Below are 19223 nucleotides of genomic sequence, written 5' to 3' on the forward strand. Positions count from 1 at the left end.
CTTTTGAAATACATATAAATCCTGTCCCTCTGGACTCCTTTCAACAACTTGCACACCGCCGATGTCAGGCTCACCGGTCTTTGGTTCCCTGGCTTTTCCTTACTACCTTTCTTAAATAGTGGCACCACGTCAGGCAACCTCCAGTCTTCCAGCACCTCCTCCATGGCCCAGCAATCACTCCCCTACTTTCCACAAAGTCGTAGGATACACATGATCCGGTCCTAAAGAAATCCTGTTCCCTTATCATTCTGTGCTTTCTAGCTGACATTGGCTCACAATCAAGCAACATCTTCACTTTAACATTTTAATCCATGTGTTCAAATCCCTCCTTCTAATCTCTATAACCTCCACCAGCACCATCCCTCCTCTAATTCCGGTTCTTGTGTTCTCCCAATTAAAATATCTTTATTTAAAACCTACCTCTTTGACCAAACCTTTGACCATTTGTCCTAAACGTAACTCAGTGCCCAGGTTTTATAACGTCCCCATGAAAAGTGCCTTGAGATATTTCTGTGGTGCTATATAAATAGCTGTTTTAAAGAGACCTTCTTGCAAGCCGTTGCATCTGAGTTCGAAATACTTGTCAATCATTAAGACAATACATTGTAAGTTGCATCATTCTCATTAGCGTGTGGAGAATCAAATGTTGGATCAATGCTTTGCCGAGTGGTCTACAGATGTAGTGGTGGAACTGTCTGTCTCCAACGTGTGTCACATATGGGCACTTATTTCATAGCGAGTTTTGAGAAAATTTCATCATGAAGTCAGATTGCCAAATTGACTGAAACTCTGACTGAAACTATACAGTGATGACACCACATGCCCCGCCCCATGAATCGCCCTGATGCGTGGTAATGAGTAGTGAAGTGCGACGTCAATCAGAATGACGTCGGCCCTCGCCTGGCGGTCCCATAGAAACCCACAGGTCGTTAAAAGGTTGAACGTGTTAATCCCTCCCTCGACTGCCTGAGATTGGGCGCTGAACCAGGGTCTGTCGTACAATTAGTGCGTTGAGATGTCAATTGTCCTGAGCTTTAATCCAATTGGGTCAATACTGATGTCAGTCATTTAAGAACGCCCCCGAAGCGAAGGTCTGATTTGTTAATCGACCAGTGACAGGCGGAATCAGATATCAGTTTCTGCATTTCCATTGGTCCATTGGAACAGCAGCCTGAATCCCTGTGTCAGGATTGATCAGCCTATGTGTCGATCATCGGAGGCGCTGCTTCGGAGGCTTTCCCTGTTTAAAAGCTAGAGTGGAGGATGACGTTGAAAGGTTGTGGTATACGATGTAAGGAAATCTTCAAATAAAATTACGAATTATTCATACGACTGGGGTTTGTGGCTTTTCACCTGCTGACAGATCGCTAGTAAGTTCAACCGTGTGGGCGCGAGAAGGATGCTGTGAATGGACGGGGCCAGGGTGCTGTGGGCGGCAGGAGAGACCGCGGTCTGATATCGGGCCTAGTAATGAACTGGAACGGAGCCTGAAAATAAAGTGTCATGTTACGGCTTAGGCTGAATTTCAGGATCTTTGGTATCGGTGTGGACCTCAGCCATAACTTGATTTGTTCACCAAACGTTCCTGAATAAAATGGGGTTTTCTCTTTTTTTTTCTCCTGATTGTTCAGCTATCTTTGCATCTGTCTTTTTCTCGAATGTTTAAAATTTCAGCATTTCTCTGTTGCTATGTACATGTATCTGTCAATCTGGTGGTTAGTTAAATACTGTAAATGCTCAGCGATCTTTGTCTCCGTTCAGGAGCTCCTTGAGATTAATTTCACTAACAGAAGGTGATTTATGGGCAAGGAGTTTAATCAAACCTCGTAGTTCTGGAAGAATTTTAATATTTATCATTTTAATAAGTTTTCCTAGGGAGAGAATGTTGGTGAGGTAGGATAAGATGCTTTTGAGGTATTATCGTTAAATTGTATCTCGATAGCTTTGGTTAATCCGCTACTAAAAGGGAGAAACTCACTATTATGATGTGATTCAAAAATTAGCATGTAACAAACAAATAGGTGTGGTAATGGTGGGTTAGAGAATAGTTGTCTGCCATATATTCCAACAATTTTTAATTCACTTATTTTAAACTATATATCTTTATTGTGGAAATTATTTTTAATCAACCAGTTTAGGCATATTATGATCTACCTCCTGCACAAGTGAGAATTGAACCTGTACCCTCTAGAGATTCTACCACTATGCTGTAAGACCCCCTTGTTATTATTGATTTATAATGGCATCTCATTTCATTTCTAGTGGCTTGTTTTAATATTCTGGTTTTAATATTCTAATATTATGGTTGATGCCATAATAACATTGTGTGAGACTTTGTCATTCTATTCTCTGTCTAATCATCATTGACTCCAGTTTTATTTTTGAGTATTTGTAGTATGACTGTTCTGACCTCATTGGCATTCTGTAGCTTTACAAAAACAGTAAATTGGTTAGTGCTGTATTTGTTCTTGGCAGATGACCATGTATTTTTGGAAGAAACTGAGTCATACTGTGACTATGTGTGAACAGGTGACTAAATTTGTTCATGAGATGGAATAAATATCTCAGCATATGTATATGAAGAATGATCTAGATGATTATTATACAGTTGCTGTCCTGTAATTGAGTGCTTTGTGAAGGAAAAATGTAATGCATACGAATTTAACATTTACTTGTTTCCACATATTTTAGTGGAGCTTGGTTCTATTTGACCTGTTGATACAGCTACAAGACTATGGGGTATTTTCATGCTCCTTCATTTTCTTTTCTCCTCCTACCGTATGCTTCCCGATATTTTCACTAGCTCCTTCAACCTTAGATCCTGTTCCTCCCCTCATCAAGTCTACCATCTTCAACAACATCTTGCTGTCAAAAAAAAGGCGAAGCTCAGTAATCTGTCTTCTGACTGCTGTCCTATCTCCAACATTGCTTTTAGAAAAACAGAATGCTGGACGAAGTCAGCAGGTTTGGCAGCTTCTGTTGAGAAAGAAACAGTTAATGTTCTGATTCTAAAGGAGAGTCTTACTGGATTTGACATTAACTCTGTTTCTCTTTGTACAGATGCTGCCAGATCTGCTGAGGTTCTTCACTAGTTTTTATTTCTGATATCCAGTATCTGTTGTACTTTGCTTTCATTTCAATATTGCTTTCCTGTTCAAGCACCTCAAACTTATCACAAACTCTTATCTCTCTTGTAGCTCTGAGCGTATTCAGTCTGGCTTTTTCCCTTCCTGGAGCACTAATTGAGTCTTGTCAAAATCACATTTTATCCTCTTGTGACCATTATGCCTTATCTTTTGACTTTTCAACAATGCTTGATATAATTAACTTCTGCAGTACTAAATGTTGCCCAGCTCCTTGGAACTGTCCTTGCATTGTTCCATTCCTGTCTGTTCTAGTGGAACTAGTACCTTCCCAGCAGTGACATTTCTTCCAGTTTCACAGCATTGCCTCCACACTCCCTTGAGGATTTATCCTTTGGCCTCTTGTTCAACTCTGTGATTTCCCTTTTTGTGATATAATTTGTAGTCCTGAGTTCTACGTCTGTGTATATACGAAGATGCCCAGTTCCATTGTTACCTCGTCGTTCACTGACTTTGGGCTCTCAAGTCTTGGATGATGATGATGTTGGGAAGTTCGCAGCTGCCATTCAGGGCCTCTTGGGCACTGCCCCCCCTCCCCCCTCCCTACTATTGGGCTGAGTCAGTCCCTTTTTGGTTTGACCCTCACTTGCATATAAAACCCGGGTGCTCTCCATCACAGAGGCTACTCCTACTGTCATTCCCTGTTCATCATCACTTTTCCTGCTCCCTTCAGCTCAGTCTCACACTCAGGACTCAAGCTCCAGGAAATTCCCATCTCTGAACACTGATTAATTAAAAGCCTGTTTACATTCAGGATGTAATGCTGATAGCATGGCTGGACTCTAGGAAACAAAATATTTGTACCATTGGAACCAGTGTTTGCACGTGAGGTTTTGTGTAGGCAGGAGAGGAGGTGCCAGTTTCCTCTTGTCAGAATGTTCGTTCGAGGTCACAGTTTCACTTTGTTAATGCTGGCCTCGACAAATGTCCAGTTACTATGGAAAGTGGATTTAGCTGTTGCAGACTGCAATATAAATGTGTTGAATGTGGGAGCGGTTAACTGGAAGCAATTTGCTAATGTAAATGTAAAGAGACCGTGGAAAAACGAGTCATGTGGTTCGGTATTTGTGTCCCTACCTCTGTACAGGAAAGTCCAGGTTCGAGTCTCGCCCCAGAATGTAATGGCTATGAATGTGTATCATAATATATCCAAACAGGTTGAAATAAGTTAATTTTTTTTTTATTTTTAAAAAAAACTCTGCTTTTGAGCCAGTTTTTTTTATTTTAGGAAAAGAACAAAAGAACTACTTAGCACAGAAATAGACCATTCATCTGTATGATGCACAGAGGCTTGTTCCATTTGAATTCCTCTCCCTCCATCACCATATCTTTCTATTCCTTTCTCCCTCATCCTTGTCCAGTTCCCATCATTAAATATTTCTTTGGTATTATCTTCACCTATCCCATGTGAGAGCAAGTTCCATATGCTCATCACTCCAATGGCAAAAGATTTCTCCTGAATTCCCTGTCTGTTTGTTTCAGATGGATGGTCCTCTTGTTTTGTGGAAGCATCTTCTCTACGTTTACCCTGGAGAACCCCTTCATAATTTAAAAGGTCTCGATCTGGCCCCTATCTTTGTTTCTAGAGAAAAGAGCCTCCGCCTGATCTGTCTTTCCTGATGGTTATAACTTCTCAGTTCCAGGGTTCTCCTTGTTAAGGATTTGATTAACCTTACCTGTGTGTGAACTATTCCCTGTCTAGAAGCTTGGCATTTAATTTTAAATACATAAATCTTGTTGATTCTGTTTAGAGACCAAGCAGCCACTATGGTGTTTATTTTTAAAATACTAGTTACTGGCAAATTACTATTTCTATTAAGGGGAAAGAGTAAGCATTGTACTAACATGCCTGTGCTATCCTCCTTCATCCAGCATTGAACCATTCATGATTGGTTAGTGTAGTAAAACTCTCCTGTCGCACAAACCAGTTGACATCATCCAAATAATGTTCCTTTGGAGAATAAATTATTAAATTTATTACTAGCTTTGACAATGAACCACAAGAGGAGATCGTTTTGCCGATGTTGCAAACATTGATGTAGTGTGAGAGAAAATTTGAAAGTAAGCAACTGACAACTAATTGTGATCCACGAATGTATCCCTTTCTATCTTTTTTTTTCTCCCCAGGTTCTGCACATCCATCTTCTGAGTGCCCCCCCCCCCCTTCCAGTTTTCCATTCTAAGACTCCAGCTTGTTGTGCAGCCTCACTGTTTGACAAGTGTGTCTTTCACTAATTGTATCTTGTGCCGTTTTCTTTTTCTCATCTCTGTTCTCTGAAACATGTTTGGTTGCTTTTCATTTGTCTGATTTTTCTTTGTTATATATTGCATCCCCCCCCCATAATAATAAAAAAAAACAATAATTTGCGACTGGTGCTCCAGTGGTCCTGTATCTCCTGATAATTCTGGAATTCTTCTGTTTGTTTTTTGTATAAAAATGGGAAATAAAAACTAAATTCTGGTAACATATAGCAGTCCATCTTCATTTATTTAAAGATTAATTTTCATCAGAACCAATGGGCAGCAAAGTTTGGATGCATGTGTGCATATCAACATCCCATTAATCTTTTTGAAAATGGAGATAGGGACTGTACTGGGGAAAGGACCATGGTGAAAGTGGTCGTGTCTTATTGGCAATGAGGACAGCAAATGTAGAGGCAAATCTTTGTTTTTGTCAAACTGCGGTGAGAGCATTGCCCAAATCCAGAATTGCCATCATTTTTTTTTTGAGTTATTTTCCAGAGCAGACTTGAGTAGCATATGGGTGAGAGTGGCAAGAGATAAACTAAATTGGTCAGAGCTTGCTTTCTGTGTTTGGGACAATAGAGATAGTCCCAAACACAGCTGGTATAGATGGTAAGGTTGAGAGGGTGGTGTACGGACTTTTATAGTGAGGAAGAACCATAGCAACCTCGTTCTCCCTCAGCTAACTGTCCTTTTACTATCTGCAACACTGCATCACCCCTCATGTGCCAGTGATATCAGACTTTGTGAAATAATATATTATCTGGAAATACTGTACAATATTTCACCCATGCTTTTGCATATAATCATCCCTGACTCTCTAATTTGTAAACAACATGACTATGAGGAAATGATTCACCTTGATCATGTTGGTCCAGTGGTTGGGATGCTGGGCTATGGCACATTCCTCTTTTGGGTTGGAGAGGGGAAATTCAGTTTGGGTTGTTGGAAGTGAAGTGTGTGGATGCATCTGCTTGAGAAACTTTGTGAAACCCACTTTGAGGAGGTAGCAGATATGATAGGATAGTCAAGGGTGTGAAGTGAGGTGGGTAGTTGGCGGACCCTTTATGGCAAGCCTTTTAACAGGATTTCACATGCAGGATTACTAGAGAAGCTTAAGATGTATGGAAGTTTGAGAACAGCAAACTGGATGTTTTTGTTTGTTTCTGCAAGAGATAAGACGGCAGGAATTCTTTGGTGTGGTTGAAAGCAGGTGGTGGTGTCCCTCGGGGTTCCGTTCGCTCCTGTTCACTGTCTGTCAAGATTTGGACGTAAGTCTTGAGGGAGTGGTATCAGAATTTACAGATTATGCCCAAATAAGGAGGTATACTATCCATACAAATTCCAAGAAAATTGATAAGTGATGGGCTGGCAGATGGAATTCAGTATGAGTGACGTATTTAGTTGAAGAAACATCAGTAATTCTTCTTTGGAAATTAATTGGATCACTGCTGTTAGAATTTTAGTTTTTATCATTGATTATAGAATCAAGGGGGAAAAATAAGAGATTTATAATGTACCTATTTGCATTTTAACAGTGCAGCATTGTCCACTATAGAGAGGATATTGAAGCTTCCAAGAGAATGTGATGCAGATACACTTGACGTAACTTACAAAAATGTGACAAATAGTTTTAACAAAGGAATCTTGATTTATGAGCTAACAAAGATAGAAGTCTTAAGATTGGAGAAGTCCGACAAGCAGAGTTTCCTTGATCAAGATGATTTTCAGGAGGGTGAAGGGAGGACAAAGGGTGAAGGGAGGACTTTGGATTCAGGAGGAAGCAAATCCTGTAAGAACCGAAGTGGGATCCTTGTGTGCGAGTAAGTAAAGGGGGGGGGAGATTAATGTTCTAAAGTTGGACAAAGCTTGTCCAATCCTGTCTTTAGGTGACTGTTAAAGGTGTCAATTCAAAAAGTTGCTTGAGACACGAACATTACCATTAATGTGGAGAAATGGCAGCTTGTATGTAACATTAAAAATCCATCACTGATTTAACAGGACTGTTCTGTAAGGGAGACTGGAGTATTGTGCTTTCTGATGCCGTGAGGTTTGCTGTTCAACAGTTTCTTCACTCCTTTCTCTTTTGTCCTAAGCCAAGCAGTTCTCGCGTCACCTTGCTCGGCCTTCCTGTTTGAAGTGACCACTGTTGTGTGTCCTATAGCCTGAATGTAGCTTGCTGTAGGAATGGACTCCCACTTATAAAAATAGAAATTGCACATTCAGAAAAATGTTGGTAATCTTGGCAAGGATGCAGCTGAGCTGGTTCTGGAAGCATTGCATAATATCTTTGTTGTGTAGAATACAGCACTTTAGGCAGTCTAAAAGTAATATGAACTTGTACAGTTTCCAAAGAATAACTGGATGCCTTTGGCCCTTTTTATGATGGTTTTTCCCTCTCAATATGTAAAAGATCCATAGCTCTTAAGTGCAGCATGTGGGATTAGCTTCCTTTAACTTGTGGGAAGAGGATAGAATGCTTTGGGCTGAGGGTGACAAATCTGTAATTGTATGGGAGTGGACAGTCTCTTGAGGGTGCTGTGTGCCGGCTGGAGCTTATTTAGTCTCTCATTTTCCACTTGTGAATCACGTAAGCTGTTTATATCTTTCAGTCTGAAATGTTGTTTCCTTTTTCGTTTTGTGGAATGGACATAGTGATTGCCTTTTACTGTGTCACCAAGGTCCTGAGAAAGCTGTTTAATTTTCTGCTAGTTACTAAGCTGTATTTGTCAGTTTCTATTAATGCTAAATATTGGTTGTGTGTGTGGTCTGGTGCTTTTGAGGCTGTCACTTGTGTCTGTTCTCCCTGTTCCAGTTAGCACTCAGACTGGGCTGGATGGGATGGGCAGGGAGGGAAATGGCAAGACTGGGAAACTGTTCTCCTTTTTAGCTGGGAAATGTTAAAATAGAGGTGTACAAAATTTTATGCAGGATTTCAGTAGAGGTGGAGGTTGGTGGGGAAGAGAGTGCGAGAGAGAGAGAGAAACTATTTCTTGTGGCAGGTGGGTCAGTAATCAGAGAATTGAGAGAGGAGAGAAGGGGGGGGCTGGGAGTGGAACTGGATAGCTATGTCAGAAAATCTGATGGTGGGATGAATGGTGAGCTGTGCTGCTAGTTTTGAAAATTTTCCCCCCCCTATACACTTCTTCCCCCAGTATGATCCCTTTTAAAGGTGAATCAATGTGCCTATTCTGTGAAACTGATCCTTTTTCTCTGAGCCAGATTGGTAACCCCTGATGTGGAGTAGTGTTCAGGAATTGGATGGATGCAGGAAAGTTTTTTTTAATTCTTGCGTGGTGTCAAAGTAAATAGTGCTTCAGATGAATATATTCATGTTCAGTGTCTTCCTGTTTTAAGATGCTGTTGACTAAATCACTCTGGACTGGTCTTTGTTTCTGTGGGGTTGCTGGTTAGCATTGTGAAGAGTGTGCAAGTAATGTATTGATTTAAGCATGGAATCTTCCACCCCTGCTGCTGCATTATTGAAGGTAATGACCTTCAGATGAGATGTTAAATTGAGACCCGGTCAAGTTCAGGATGCAGGAGATTTGAGACCAAATAGCTGAACTGCGTATCTGAATGGGGGTGACTTCACCAAGCTGCATTCATTGCATGTCACATACTTAACTTTTCTCGCTTGGTTACTGACACAGCAGAGCTGCTTGCTAGGCCACTGTTGGAAGACATTTGAGAATCATTGAAAGAAGCTGGAGTCATCTATACATCAGATGGGGAATGTATAAGGGGGCTGTTCAATTCCTGAAGGTCATTTATATTTCAGAGAAGGGAGCTTGCTCAACCACCTCTCCCTAGCTGAATTCAGTTGTACTTGACTATGTTCTCACCCAAAGTTAGATGCTTCTACCTTGGCTCAGGAAAGCTATTTCAATCTTTAATATTGATAAAAATCTACTTTCTGCACAAGAGTCTTACTGGATGGGCCAGCATTTATTGCCAAACCCGAATTGGCCTTGAAGATGGTAATGAGATGCTGCAGTTCCACAATGCTGTTGGCAGGAAGAAGTCCAGAATTTCGACTCGGCAACAGTTAAGGAAGGGCCGAATTTTTTTTTTTTTTTTAATAGTTCTTAGTCAGGGTGATTTGGAGGGGACCTTGCAACTGGTGTTATTCCCATGTGTCTGCTGCCCTTGTCTGTCTAGATGGTAGAGGTAGCTGGTTTGGAAGGTGCTGTCAAAAAAGCTAAAATTGAAAGGTAGTTCTCACTTCTTTGGTTGAAGTAACCTGCAACATGAAATCCCCATGAAACAAGGTTTCTGGATGGGAAAGCCCATGTGAGGGTGCTCAGGAGACTTACCAGTACAGTTCCAGTGATGAGGGACTTTAGCAATAAGGTTAAGTCAGAGAAGCTGGGCTGGTTCTGTCTGGAGTGAAGCAGATTGACTGGTATCCTGATGGAAGTGTTGAGGATTATGACCGGTACAGACAAATGAATCGGATAAGTACTAGCAGGAAGTAAACTTCACCACAGGGCTAGAGCAAGGGAGCGGGGCTGACTGGACTGCTCTGCAGAGAACTAGCATGGATTTAATGGGCTGAATGACTTTTTGACAAGGTGATACCTTTTCCTGATTGACATTGGGGAAGACTTATTATCTTATCAAGTAACTAATAATGATCTTTTTTTTTATGTATACCTCCCAAAAGAAAGAAAAACAGATTGTGTATAAACTTTTAAAAAGCTAACAAGATAGAGAAGCTGTTAGCCGTGGGCGGCACGGTGGCACAGTGGTTAGCACTGCTGCTTCACAGCGCCAGAGACCCGGGTTCAATTCCCGCCTCAGGCGACTGACTGTGTGGAGTTTGCACGTTCTCCCCGTGTCTGCGTGGGTTTCCTCCGGGTGCTCCGTTTTCCTCCCACAGTCCAAAGATGTGCAGGCCAGGTGAATTGGCCATGCTAAATTGCCCGTAGTGTTAGGTAAGGGGTAAATGTAGGGGTATGGGTGGGTTGCGCTTCGGCGGGGCGGTGTGGACTTGTTGGGCCGAAGGGCCTGTTTCCACACTGTAAGTAATCTAATCTAATCTGTTGACACTGAACATGCTCTGGCTCTTCTAATAGGGTTTCCAAGTACAACTTGAGAGGAGATGACGCATGGTGAATGTTTTTTAGCACCGTTTTCCTTTTATAACCCAAGGGAATATGATGGCATTCTTTTTTTATTCTGTAGTTGTTGTGAACCTCTCCCATTGTTTCACTCAAAACAGACTGAAGCTTTTCCTTGTGGAAGGCAGTTGGAGAAACAAGGCTTTGTGTTATTGCAGCACAGCCGGGAAGAATTGGGAAAATGTTTACTTTGCCCAAATTCATCTCTACGTGTTGGCTTGCTTCCAATCCAGGATATCTGATGCCATTAAAATAACGGATGTGCACCATTGTGCGGCTCACTGCTGTACTACGTTAAAGCTGCATTCTGCTCCCATTTATCCTCCGTCTTCTGTTGTTTGGCTGGAGAGATCAGTATTGCGTCCGGGAGTTTTTACAGGACTGCAAGTTAATGTTTTGAAAAGAGCCTTGTCTGTAAACGTTGTGCTTTCCAAAAAAAGTTGTCTGAAATGGTAAGGAACTCCTAATGCAGTTTTAATCTATGCAGTGGAGTGTCGGAAACCTTAACTGGGCTTCTGTAGATGGAGGGAGGGGTGTGGCAAGGGAAATCAGAGTCTTTTGGTGGGAGTAGAAAAGAGAAATGGCAAGGGAATGAGCAAAGTTACGTGTTTATGCAGTTGGTGTGTTGTACAAGATTTTAAGATGGATGCACTGTGGCAGATCTGTTTGAAGTTACTGTACCTGATCCAGTTAGTCATTTGTGACTTCTGATTCTTTTTATTTTGAAGTAACTTCAACTACCCAAGTGGGAAACGAACACCAAGTGTAAAGCTTTTGATGTACTTCATTGTATGTTTACAGTTGACATTTTTGCACGTTTAATGCATATCATTTTGTCTTTACTGATCAACCTGTTTATCCCAGGCAATATTACTTATTGCAAATAAATCCACCATTTTCTTTTTAGCAGAAACTCCTGAGGCTGTTGCATTATGAGCCATGGGGTACGACGTCAATCGGTTTCAGGGCGAGGTGGATGAAGATTTGATTTGCCCGATTTGTAGTTGGGTTTTGGAAGAACCTGTACAAGTGAGTAAGCTAATGTTAATTTAGGGTGGTGGAGTCGGTTGTGCAGAGGGATCCCAAATGGTCTTGGTGTTCAAAGCTCCAAAGTATCTTAACTTGCAACTCTCGGAGTGGGCGGGGGTGCTCACAACTGTGCCTCATTGTGCAAGTGCCTTTGTTTTAAGGGGAGAAAATAACACCAGGTTTTTCAAGGAGCGCTGTCCGAATCACAATATTTGGTTCATGCTGGCTCACCTAACCATGTTATCTGAATGCTTCTTGTATTTCTTCGTGAGTTTGACATTGGGTTCAGGGCAAAAGGTCTTGATGGGAGTTTGGGCTGAGAACAAGAAATCCTGTCCATCAGACCTCCTTGGGTGAGTGATCTGTTGATGCAGGGTTGGAATGACTGCAGCTGTACTGCACCAGAAAGCTGCAAGGTCAAGAGATTAACAGAATGCTTCATAAATTGCAGAGCCAGATAAAGTCTTTTGAGTTTTAAATGGCAGTCATGATTCTGAGAATCAAGTGGCTGTCCAGTTCCAAGACTTGAACATGTAAGAAACCTGAGGGAAAGGGAGAAATTGCTGTTGCTCAAAATGCACATTTAGTTTGGTCAGCATCAGAGGAGAGAAAAGAGAGTTTAACTTTTTAAGCACATAGACAGAACTGGATTGTAGATAGGACAGCTTCTCTCTGGCAACCAAAACCAGTTCTGGAGGACATTTGTACATACAAATGCTTACTGAATAGTGACAGCCATGATGCATTCCAGGCATAAGACTCGTTGAGTTGCTTATTAATTGGATAAATGAGCCATACGGACCAACAACCTCCCTGTTCTTGGGCAATAGCAGAGGTCCTCCATTTTGTCTCTGCTCCTTACGTAGGAAAGGGGGAAATAGAGTTCCTGCTCTCCCTCCCCCTCTTCACCTCCTGGAAGTGCATCTTTGTTATGTGAGACTAGAGCTGGGATTAGCTGTGCAATGAAATTGCTTGCTGGTACTCCCTTGAGCCTGGTTGCCTACTCCTGCTTTTCCTTGTGTTATGAATTGTATGATTTCAATCCAACTTTGTTTATTTGTAAGAAAGCGATCTCTCTCATCTGCTTATTTCCTACCCTGCTTTCCAGTGATTTTAGGGGAGTGTGGTAAGTGTGAATCTTTTATTGGCTAACTGGGTGATTTATATACTGAAATTAGTTGGGGGAGGGAGCTAGTATTGCATCAGCAGAGAGGAGCAATACATAATGGACTTTGACTGAAGGCAGTGTTTCAGAATAAGCTCCTGTATCTTGTCCCACTGTGTGAATTGGCACTACGTTTGATTTGATTTTTGTTGCATGCAACAAGCTCGTTTGGATCTTTGGCAGTTTGTAATGGCTTTTAATGTGTTGACACTCCTTGAATCGCATGCACTGGCATCAGAGAGGAGAAAGAAGAATTAATGGCAGGAATTTCTAGTGCAGTGACAGATTAATAACCATGTTATTTTGATTCCGAGAATGGCAACCAGATAGGAATAAAGAACTTTAAAATGCTAAATTTCTAAAACTGGCCTCTATGAAAAGAGCACTAGTTCCAAGTACAGTTGTGAGAGCACAAAATTTGTGTAAACATGTTGGACCTGGCTGTGTGACAGACTGAGTGAAGGGGAAATGTGGAAAACAAGCCTTTGTGTGCAATGAGGAAGTTTTATTATGTTCCCACGTGAGAACCTGTTTTGTGGTTTGCATCTCTTGTCTTGGGATACGGATTTGAACTAAGAAGGGGAGGCAAAGAGTTTGTGTTTTAAGAGGCATAGGTAAGTTTTTAAGCTGGTTGAGAGAGGGTTAATCCTATCATCGCAACTGGATAAATGCTGGTCTGAAAACTGCATGAAGATGAAAGTGGTGGACATCCTCTCTAAAGTTCTTAGTCATCTCCTGTGATTTTCCCCCCCCTCCTTTTCCCCCACCCCACTATATAGTCCTGTAAAATGTAATTTTCAATGAGTATATTACAGATTTTCCGCTGGTTTATGAATTTAATCCCAATGAAACGATGCGTGATAGATTTGATGGGGCACCTTTTAAAAAGATTACGGGAGAAACTGACGAGCTCAAAATGGTACTTTGATACTGACTGCATCATAAAAATTGGCTCCTTGACAATGCCGCAGAATGCTTTTTAACCTTGAATTTGATTAAAGGAACTTCACCTCTGGCCAGTGTTCATCTCCATACTTGGGGAAAAAATTGTGTAGGTGGCAATGTATCCAGCTTCGTTTGTACAATCTGATCTTGGTGATCTATGCATTTCTTGATCACATCATGTTGATTTGTAGCCATGCATGCTTGTGGAAGCAGAGTTGATTTTTATTGAATAGAGCCTGAGCGTGCTTAAATGGGGTCACCACAAATTGGATTCCCAGATGACTGGTGCAGTTTTCTTTTTGTTCTCGCTCGCTTTCTCTCTCTCTAGCTGGTTCATTTGCTGTCTCCTCTGTTCTCTCCTAGGCACCACACTGTGAGCATGCTTTCTGTAATGCCTGCATCACCCAGTGGTTCTCCCAGCAGCAGACCTGCCCGGTGGATCGCAGTGTTGTTACTCTAGCCCACCTTCGACCCGTTCCCCGCATCATGCGGAACATGCTGTCCAAACTGCAGATCACCTGCGACAATGCCAGCTATGGCTGCACAGCTGTGGTGCGGCTTGATCAGTTGACCTCTCACCTCAATGATTGCGAGCACAATCCGAAGCGACCCGTGACCTGTGAGCAGGGATGTGGGTGAGTTTCTTACAACGAGCTTTCAGAACTGTACATGCACCTGTATTTTAGGTGAACATAGTTCTTACTGAGCCAAAGGAAAGGGCCAGTTCCAATTGCTGGTTTATGTTGAGTTTATCTGTCTTCCCCAAACCCAGTGGTGAGGTGCTACCAGTCATCTTGGTAAAAGGCTGTTTGAGGGAGGGCTTAGAGATTTTGATAATCTGGCTTGTGTATGATGAACGGTCACCTGGATAGGGTGCTGGTAAATCCGCTGTCAGGGAGTTAAGAAAAGTTGTTTATCTTTTCTTTGTGATTTGACTTTGCTTTCGTTAGTCTTCTAGTGTTAGCTCTTGTGGGTGGCTGTACACCTTTTTTTGATACTGTTCTTAAATTGCTCATCGTGTTAGGTGCTTTAGTCAGAGGGGAATGGGTCTGGGTGGGTTACTCTTCGGAGGGTCAGTGTGGACTGGTTGGGCCGAACGGCCTGTTTCCACACTGTAGGGAATCTAATCTAATCTAAATGACTACTCTTCATTGAGCCTGGAAGACAATAATTATCAACCAGCATCATTACCATGTCCTATCCTGAAGCTGTTTGATGTCCAGCTCTGCTTATTCTTTCCTCCAAGGATCATTTCATTGTAGTTGGAAGCAGAAAACATTGCCTCTTCTCCCATTCACAACCCACCCAGCCATGAAAGATCAATTTCTCTGCCCTAATTTGGCCCTCTTGGCTTCAGAATGATTCATGGTACAGGAGGCACAATTAAGATAAAGAGAAAGTAAAAGCCTCCGGGATATGGTAAATATAAACTGACTTCTGGATGTTTTCTTAATATTGTAATCCATTTAGGGTCTGTTGTCATGGAAGACCTACCCATTTCCTGCCCTCCTTTTATTTGCCCTTCTCCACAAGTGATGTGCTGATCATACCCGTGCTGGCTGGTGAGAGTGTCTGTCAGTGACAAGCTGGCCATTCAAGGAGATGCGAATCTGTGACTTGAGTGAACCTGTGCTGTTCTCATGCACCCTTCATTCAGCAGCGTGGTGCCTAGTCATTTCCAGAGTGAAAAGGAGGATTCTTGGAAGTATCCTCAAAAGATTGAGATATTTTAACTGTCATATTTGTTTTTGCTTTGCTGATTAAAATTAACAAGATTTTGTTTTTAGGGAAACTATAGTAATTGGTTCTGCTGTTCTGTTATTTTACCTTGGTTGTCCTCCCTTTTTCAGATTAGAAATGCCCAAAGATGAACTACCAAACCACAACTGTACCAAACACCTTCGCACAGTGGTACTTCAACAACAGGGGAAGATTGCAGAACTGGAGAAGGCTTCAGCAGAGCATAAACATCAGCTGGCAGAGCAGGTGGGTACTTGCTGGCACATGGCCTAGCAATACTACTGAAACATTGACCTGGGTGCTGTCAAGGTTCTGACTTTCCATGTGGACTAGCTAATATCATTATCATTGACCATGTAAATGCCCTTCTACTGTGATCCTGGAGAAGCAAAAAGTAATTTTTTTTTTAGAAAGAGTAGACCTCACCACTTAAAAGGTCTGCCTCTAAAATGGGCATTGTTTGTATTGGCCAAAACTCACCAAATGTCTCATGATAAATGGTTCAGGTCTATTTCAGAGTTGGTAGTGATGGGTATTAAATGCTCCTTTTTTTTTTAGCAGGAACAGCTGTACTTACTCACTTATGATATTGTATGATGAAATAATTTTTTTTGTTTGAAAATGTTTTGTTAAACACGATCATTCCAAAACGTGCTGTGAGGTATTTGGGTTGTTTGGTGAAGGACATGTACTTGGGTATGTCAGAGTTAAAATGGTCAAGTGCTAGCCTTTAGCTCTGTGGGGCTCATAACTCCTTCCTGCACTTAATCACACAGAGGTGAGTTCTGGCTTTGAGGAGTCGAAGTTGCATTTACACTGCACTGTGACATTTGTGTGAGGCCATTGATATGAAGTGCAGTGTTAAAGCTGTAGAGCAAAACCACTTCGGGCGCAATCTGACTCTCGAGCAAATCAGAGCAAGCTCCCTCTAAGGAGGAGTCATTGGGAATTATAAAAGAAACCTGCTCAAATGTATTTATAGTCAGCTTGGTTTTTCTTTTATATGGTTTATTTGTGACTGAGGGAGTTGTAAAGTTTGCAGAGTGGAGCATTAAAAGCAATGTATGCTTTGCAGCATGTGGCATGCTCCTGTGTGAGTCTTTTCTGCAGTGCCTTGTTTGTGAGGGAACGATTGACAATGCGCACAAACTAAATTGCATTATTACAAGTGAAATTTCAGTAACTCTCCTCCAAATGAAAAGGATCTTGTAATCTGTTTTCATTTATCCATTTTTCTTATGGATACGCAATGTTTCCACTTTTCAATGAGAACTGTTTATTAGAAACCACCATTCTTGTGCTGTCTTGCTCCGCTGGCTACCTCACTTGCAAATTTGCTCTCTTTATAACCTGTAGGCACTGTATGTGGTTAATTGTCTGAGATCTTGAAGACTTTAGGGGCTGCTGCTTTGTTAAACAGGCAAAGAAGATTGTCTTTCTGAAGGGTAGAACTGCACTACCTTGTATCGTACTAAGTTATCAAGGCTTGGAAGGTTTGGTTCTATAGTTTTAATAGTTTGCCCTGACACAGAGAGTGAAGGATATCTATTGTTATCACTGACTAGCTTGACTAAACAAGTGCATGGGCATTGATTTGATGGGCAGTCACTTTTTTTCTTGCAGATAAATAAAGCCCTTGGGACAAAATGCTAGGGGTCTGCTGACATCTGCGACCCAAAAAAACAGGAGATAAGAATAGAGAGAAATTGATGGAGTGGGTTAGATGAAGTAAGTGGGAGGTGTTTCATAGCATTGACAAAGGTGTAGGCATATTTGGAATATTTTGTGTACAGGTAGTTCTTCTATAATGTGACGGTTCCATTCTTGTGTGAACCTGTGTTGTATAAAAATTGTGCAACAAAATTAGTATTTAGTTTTGGTGATGCAATCCATATTACAACCAACACACATTTTAAAAGTTTGCACTTCAGAAGCCACGTCCCTTATTTGTCAGTTGCATTGCAGCCAATTCGCTTTGACGAAACGCGTGTTATAGCAGAATGACCCGTACTTGCTTCTGACTGTAGACAAACTGTATCTTGATGTTTTGGGGCATTTTCCTTGGTGAAAATATGTCCTCTAAAGAAAACTTTAAAATAACAAGCTAGCAATACTCAGCAGCTCCGTCAGCATCTGATTAAAGGCAGATTATTGACGATCATTGATCAATTCTGTGTGTATGTGTTTTCCTTACTTTGCAGAAACGAGACATTCAACTTTTGAAAGCGTACATGAGGGCTATCCGCAGTGCAAACCCAAATCTACAGAACTTGGAGGAAACCATTGAGTACAATGAGATCCTAGAGTATGTTTCTGTTCAGTTTCTTGTCCTTTTGCCTTGTGCCGTTCTGTGACTAAGTAGGGAAACCATTGGCTTCTTTCCAGACCTTGGCGGCTTTGTAGCCAGCCACTTTAAGATGTTAGAGAATTATAAGCAGTCCATGCTTTGTAAGCTGCTAACAGTCTTCCAGTTAATTTCCTAAATATACTTGTTCTGTATCTGTGACCTATTTCTGCAGGAGTTCAGAATGTAGAGCATTTAAATGGAGGTATTTGAGCTAAATTAAGATACTTAAGCAGGATCTATTTCAACTTGTATCCATTCTTTAAATTCAATTTCAATATCGTCTGCCATTGCATAATTATGATCCTGTATAAAGCAATCACTAAATATCCCAGTAACATCTTTGGTGTTGGCTGTGGCTCAGTAGTATATGATTGAGGATGACACTCGTGCAGTACTGAGGCCCCATCCATCTGCTCAAATGGACACACAAGATCCCATAGTACTACTTTGAAGAAGAGAGGGAGAGATTGCCCCAGTGCCCTGGCCAATATTTATCCCTTAGTCAACAACACCAAAAGGGGTTGTCCGATCATTATCGTGTTTGTGCGCAAATTGGCAGCTGCATTTCCCATATTACACCAGTGATCGTGCTTCAAAATACTTCATTGGCTGTAAAGTGCTTTGGGATGCCCTGAGGTCACAAAATGCGCTATATAAATGCATTTTCTTTTCAATTTGCAAGGCTTTAGCATAAAATCTAGGTCAACACTCCTGGTGCAGTACTGAGGGAGTGTGGCACTGTTGGAAGTGCCATCTTTCAGATGAAATGTTAAATCAAGACCCTGTTTGCCCTCTTGGGTGGGTATTAAAAGAGCAGTATTTGAAGTGAGGTATTCTCCCTGGCGTCAATGTTTATCCCTTCAGCCAGCACCGTTTATGAACAAACTAACTGGGCATTATCACAATGCTGTTCGCAGGAGCTTGCTGTGCGCAAAAACAAAAGAGGCTGCAATGTTTTTAACATTACAACAGTAATCAGACTTCCAAAAAAAAGCATTTCATTGGCTGTAAAGCACTTTGGGAAGTCCTAAGTCTTTGAAATCCATTAATATCTTAATTTAGCAACCGTCTTTATAATGGGCGAAAGTGAGGTCTGCAGCTGCTGGAGATCAGAATCTAGATTAGAGGGGTGCTGGGAAAGCACAGCAGGTCAGGCAGCATCCGAGGAGCAGGAAAATCGACGTTTTGGGCATTCCTGATGAAGGGCTTTTGGCTGAAACGTCGGGTTTTTTTTTGTGTTTTTTTTTCCTGCTCCTCAGATGTTGCCTGACCTGCTGTGCTTTTCCAGCACGACTCTGATCTAACCGTCTTTGTAATGTTGACCGGCTGATCATTTTTGGAAACTTCCTTTCCAACCACTTTACATTGCTTATGTCCATTAAGTTAGTTCTGGAGCTAACTGCAATAGTTGTATAAATGACTAAACACTTTTTTTGTTCAATCATCTTGAGGGCTGAGAGGATGGTGGGGAGGAACCATTTGTTTTT

The 19223-nt window shown here is 41.5% G+C and overlaps 1 protein-coding gene across 6 annotated transcripts in view; it reads left to right on the top strand.

The window, feature by feature from the left end:
• Nucleotides 1-1127: 1127 nt before the first annotated feature.
• The window catches only part of LOC122543206 (E3 ubiquitin-protein ligase NRDP1), an 84464-nt gene continuing 66368 nt past the window's right edge, over nucleotides 1128-19223 (top strand). The window contains exons 1-5 of one of the 6 annotated variants that reach the window (XM_043681664.1): nucleotides 1128-1370; nucleotides 11418-11539; nucleotides 14013-14284; nucleotides 15500-15635; nucleotides 17591-17694. In XM_043681664.1, coding sequence (XP_043537599.1) covers nucleotides 11450-11539; nucleotides 14013-14284; nucleotides 15500-15635; nucleotides 17591-17694 — 602 coding nt within the window. In that variant the 5' untranslated portion in view covers nucleotides 1128-1370; nucleotides 11418-11449. Of the gene's footprint in view, nucleotides 1371-11417; nucleotides 11540-14012; nucleotides 14285-15499; nucleotides 15636-17590; nucleotides 17695-19223 lie in introns of those variants that run through there. The other 5 variants (XM_043681666.1, XM_043681665.1, XM_043681667.1 and 2 more) reach the window with 5 other exon arrangements.

This window comes from Chiloscyllium plagiosum, chromosome 42, assembly GCF_004010195.1.
Source record: "Chiloscyllium plagiosum isolate BGI_BamShark_2017 chromosome 42, ASM401019v2, whole genome shotgun sequence".
Lineage (NCBI taxonomy): Eukaryota > Metazoa > Chordata > Chondrichthyes > Orectolobiformes > Hemiscylliidae > Chiloscyllium > Chiloscyllium plagiosum.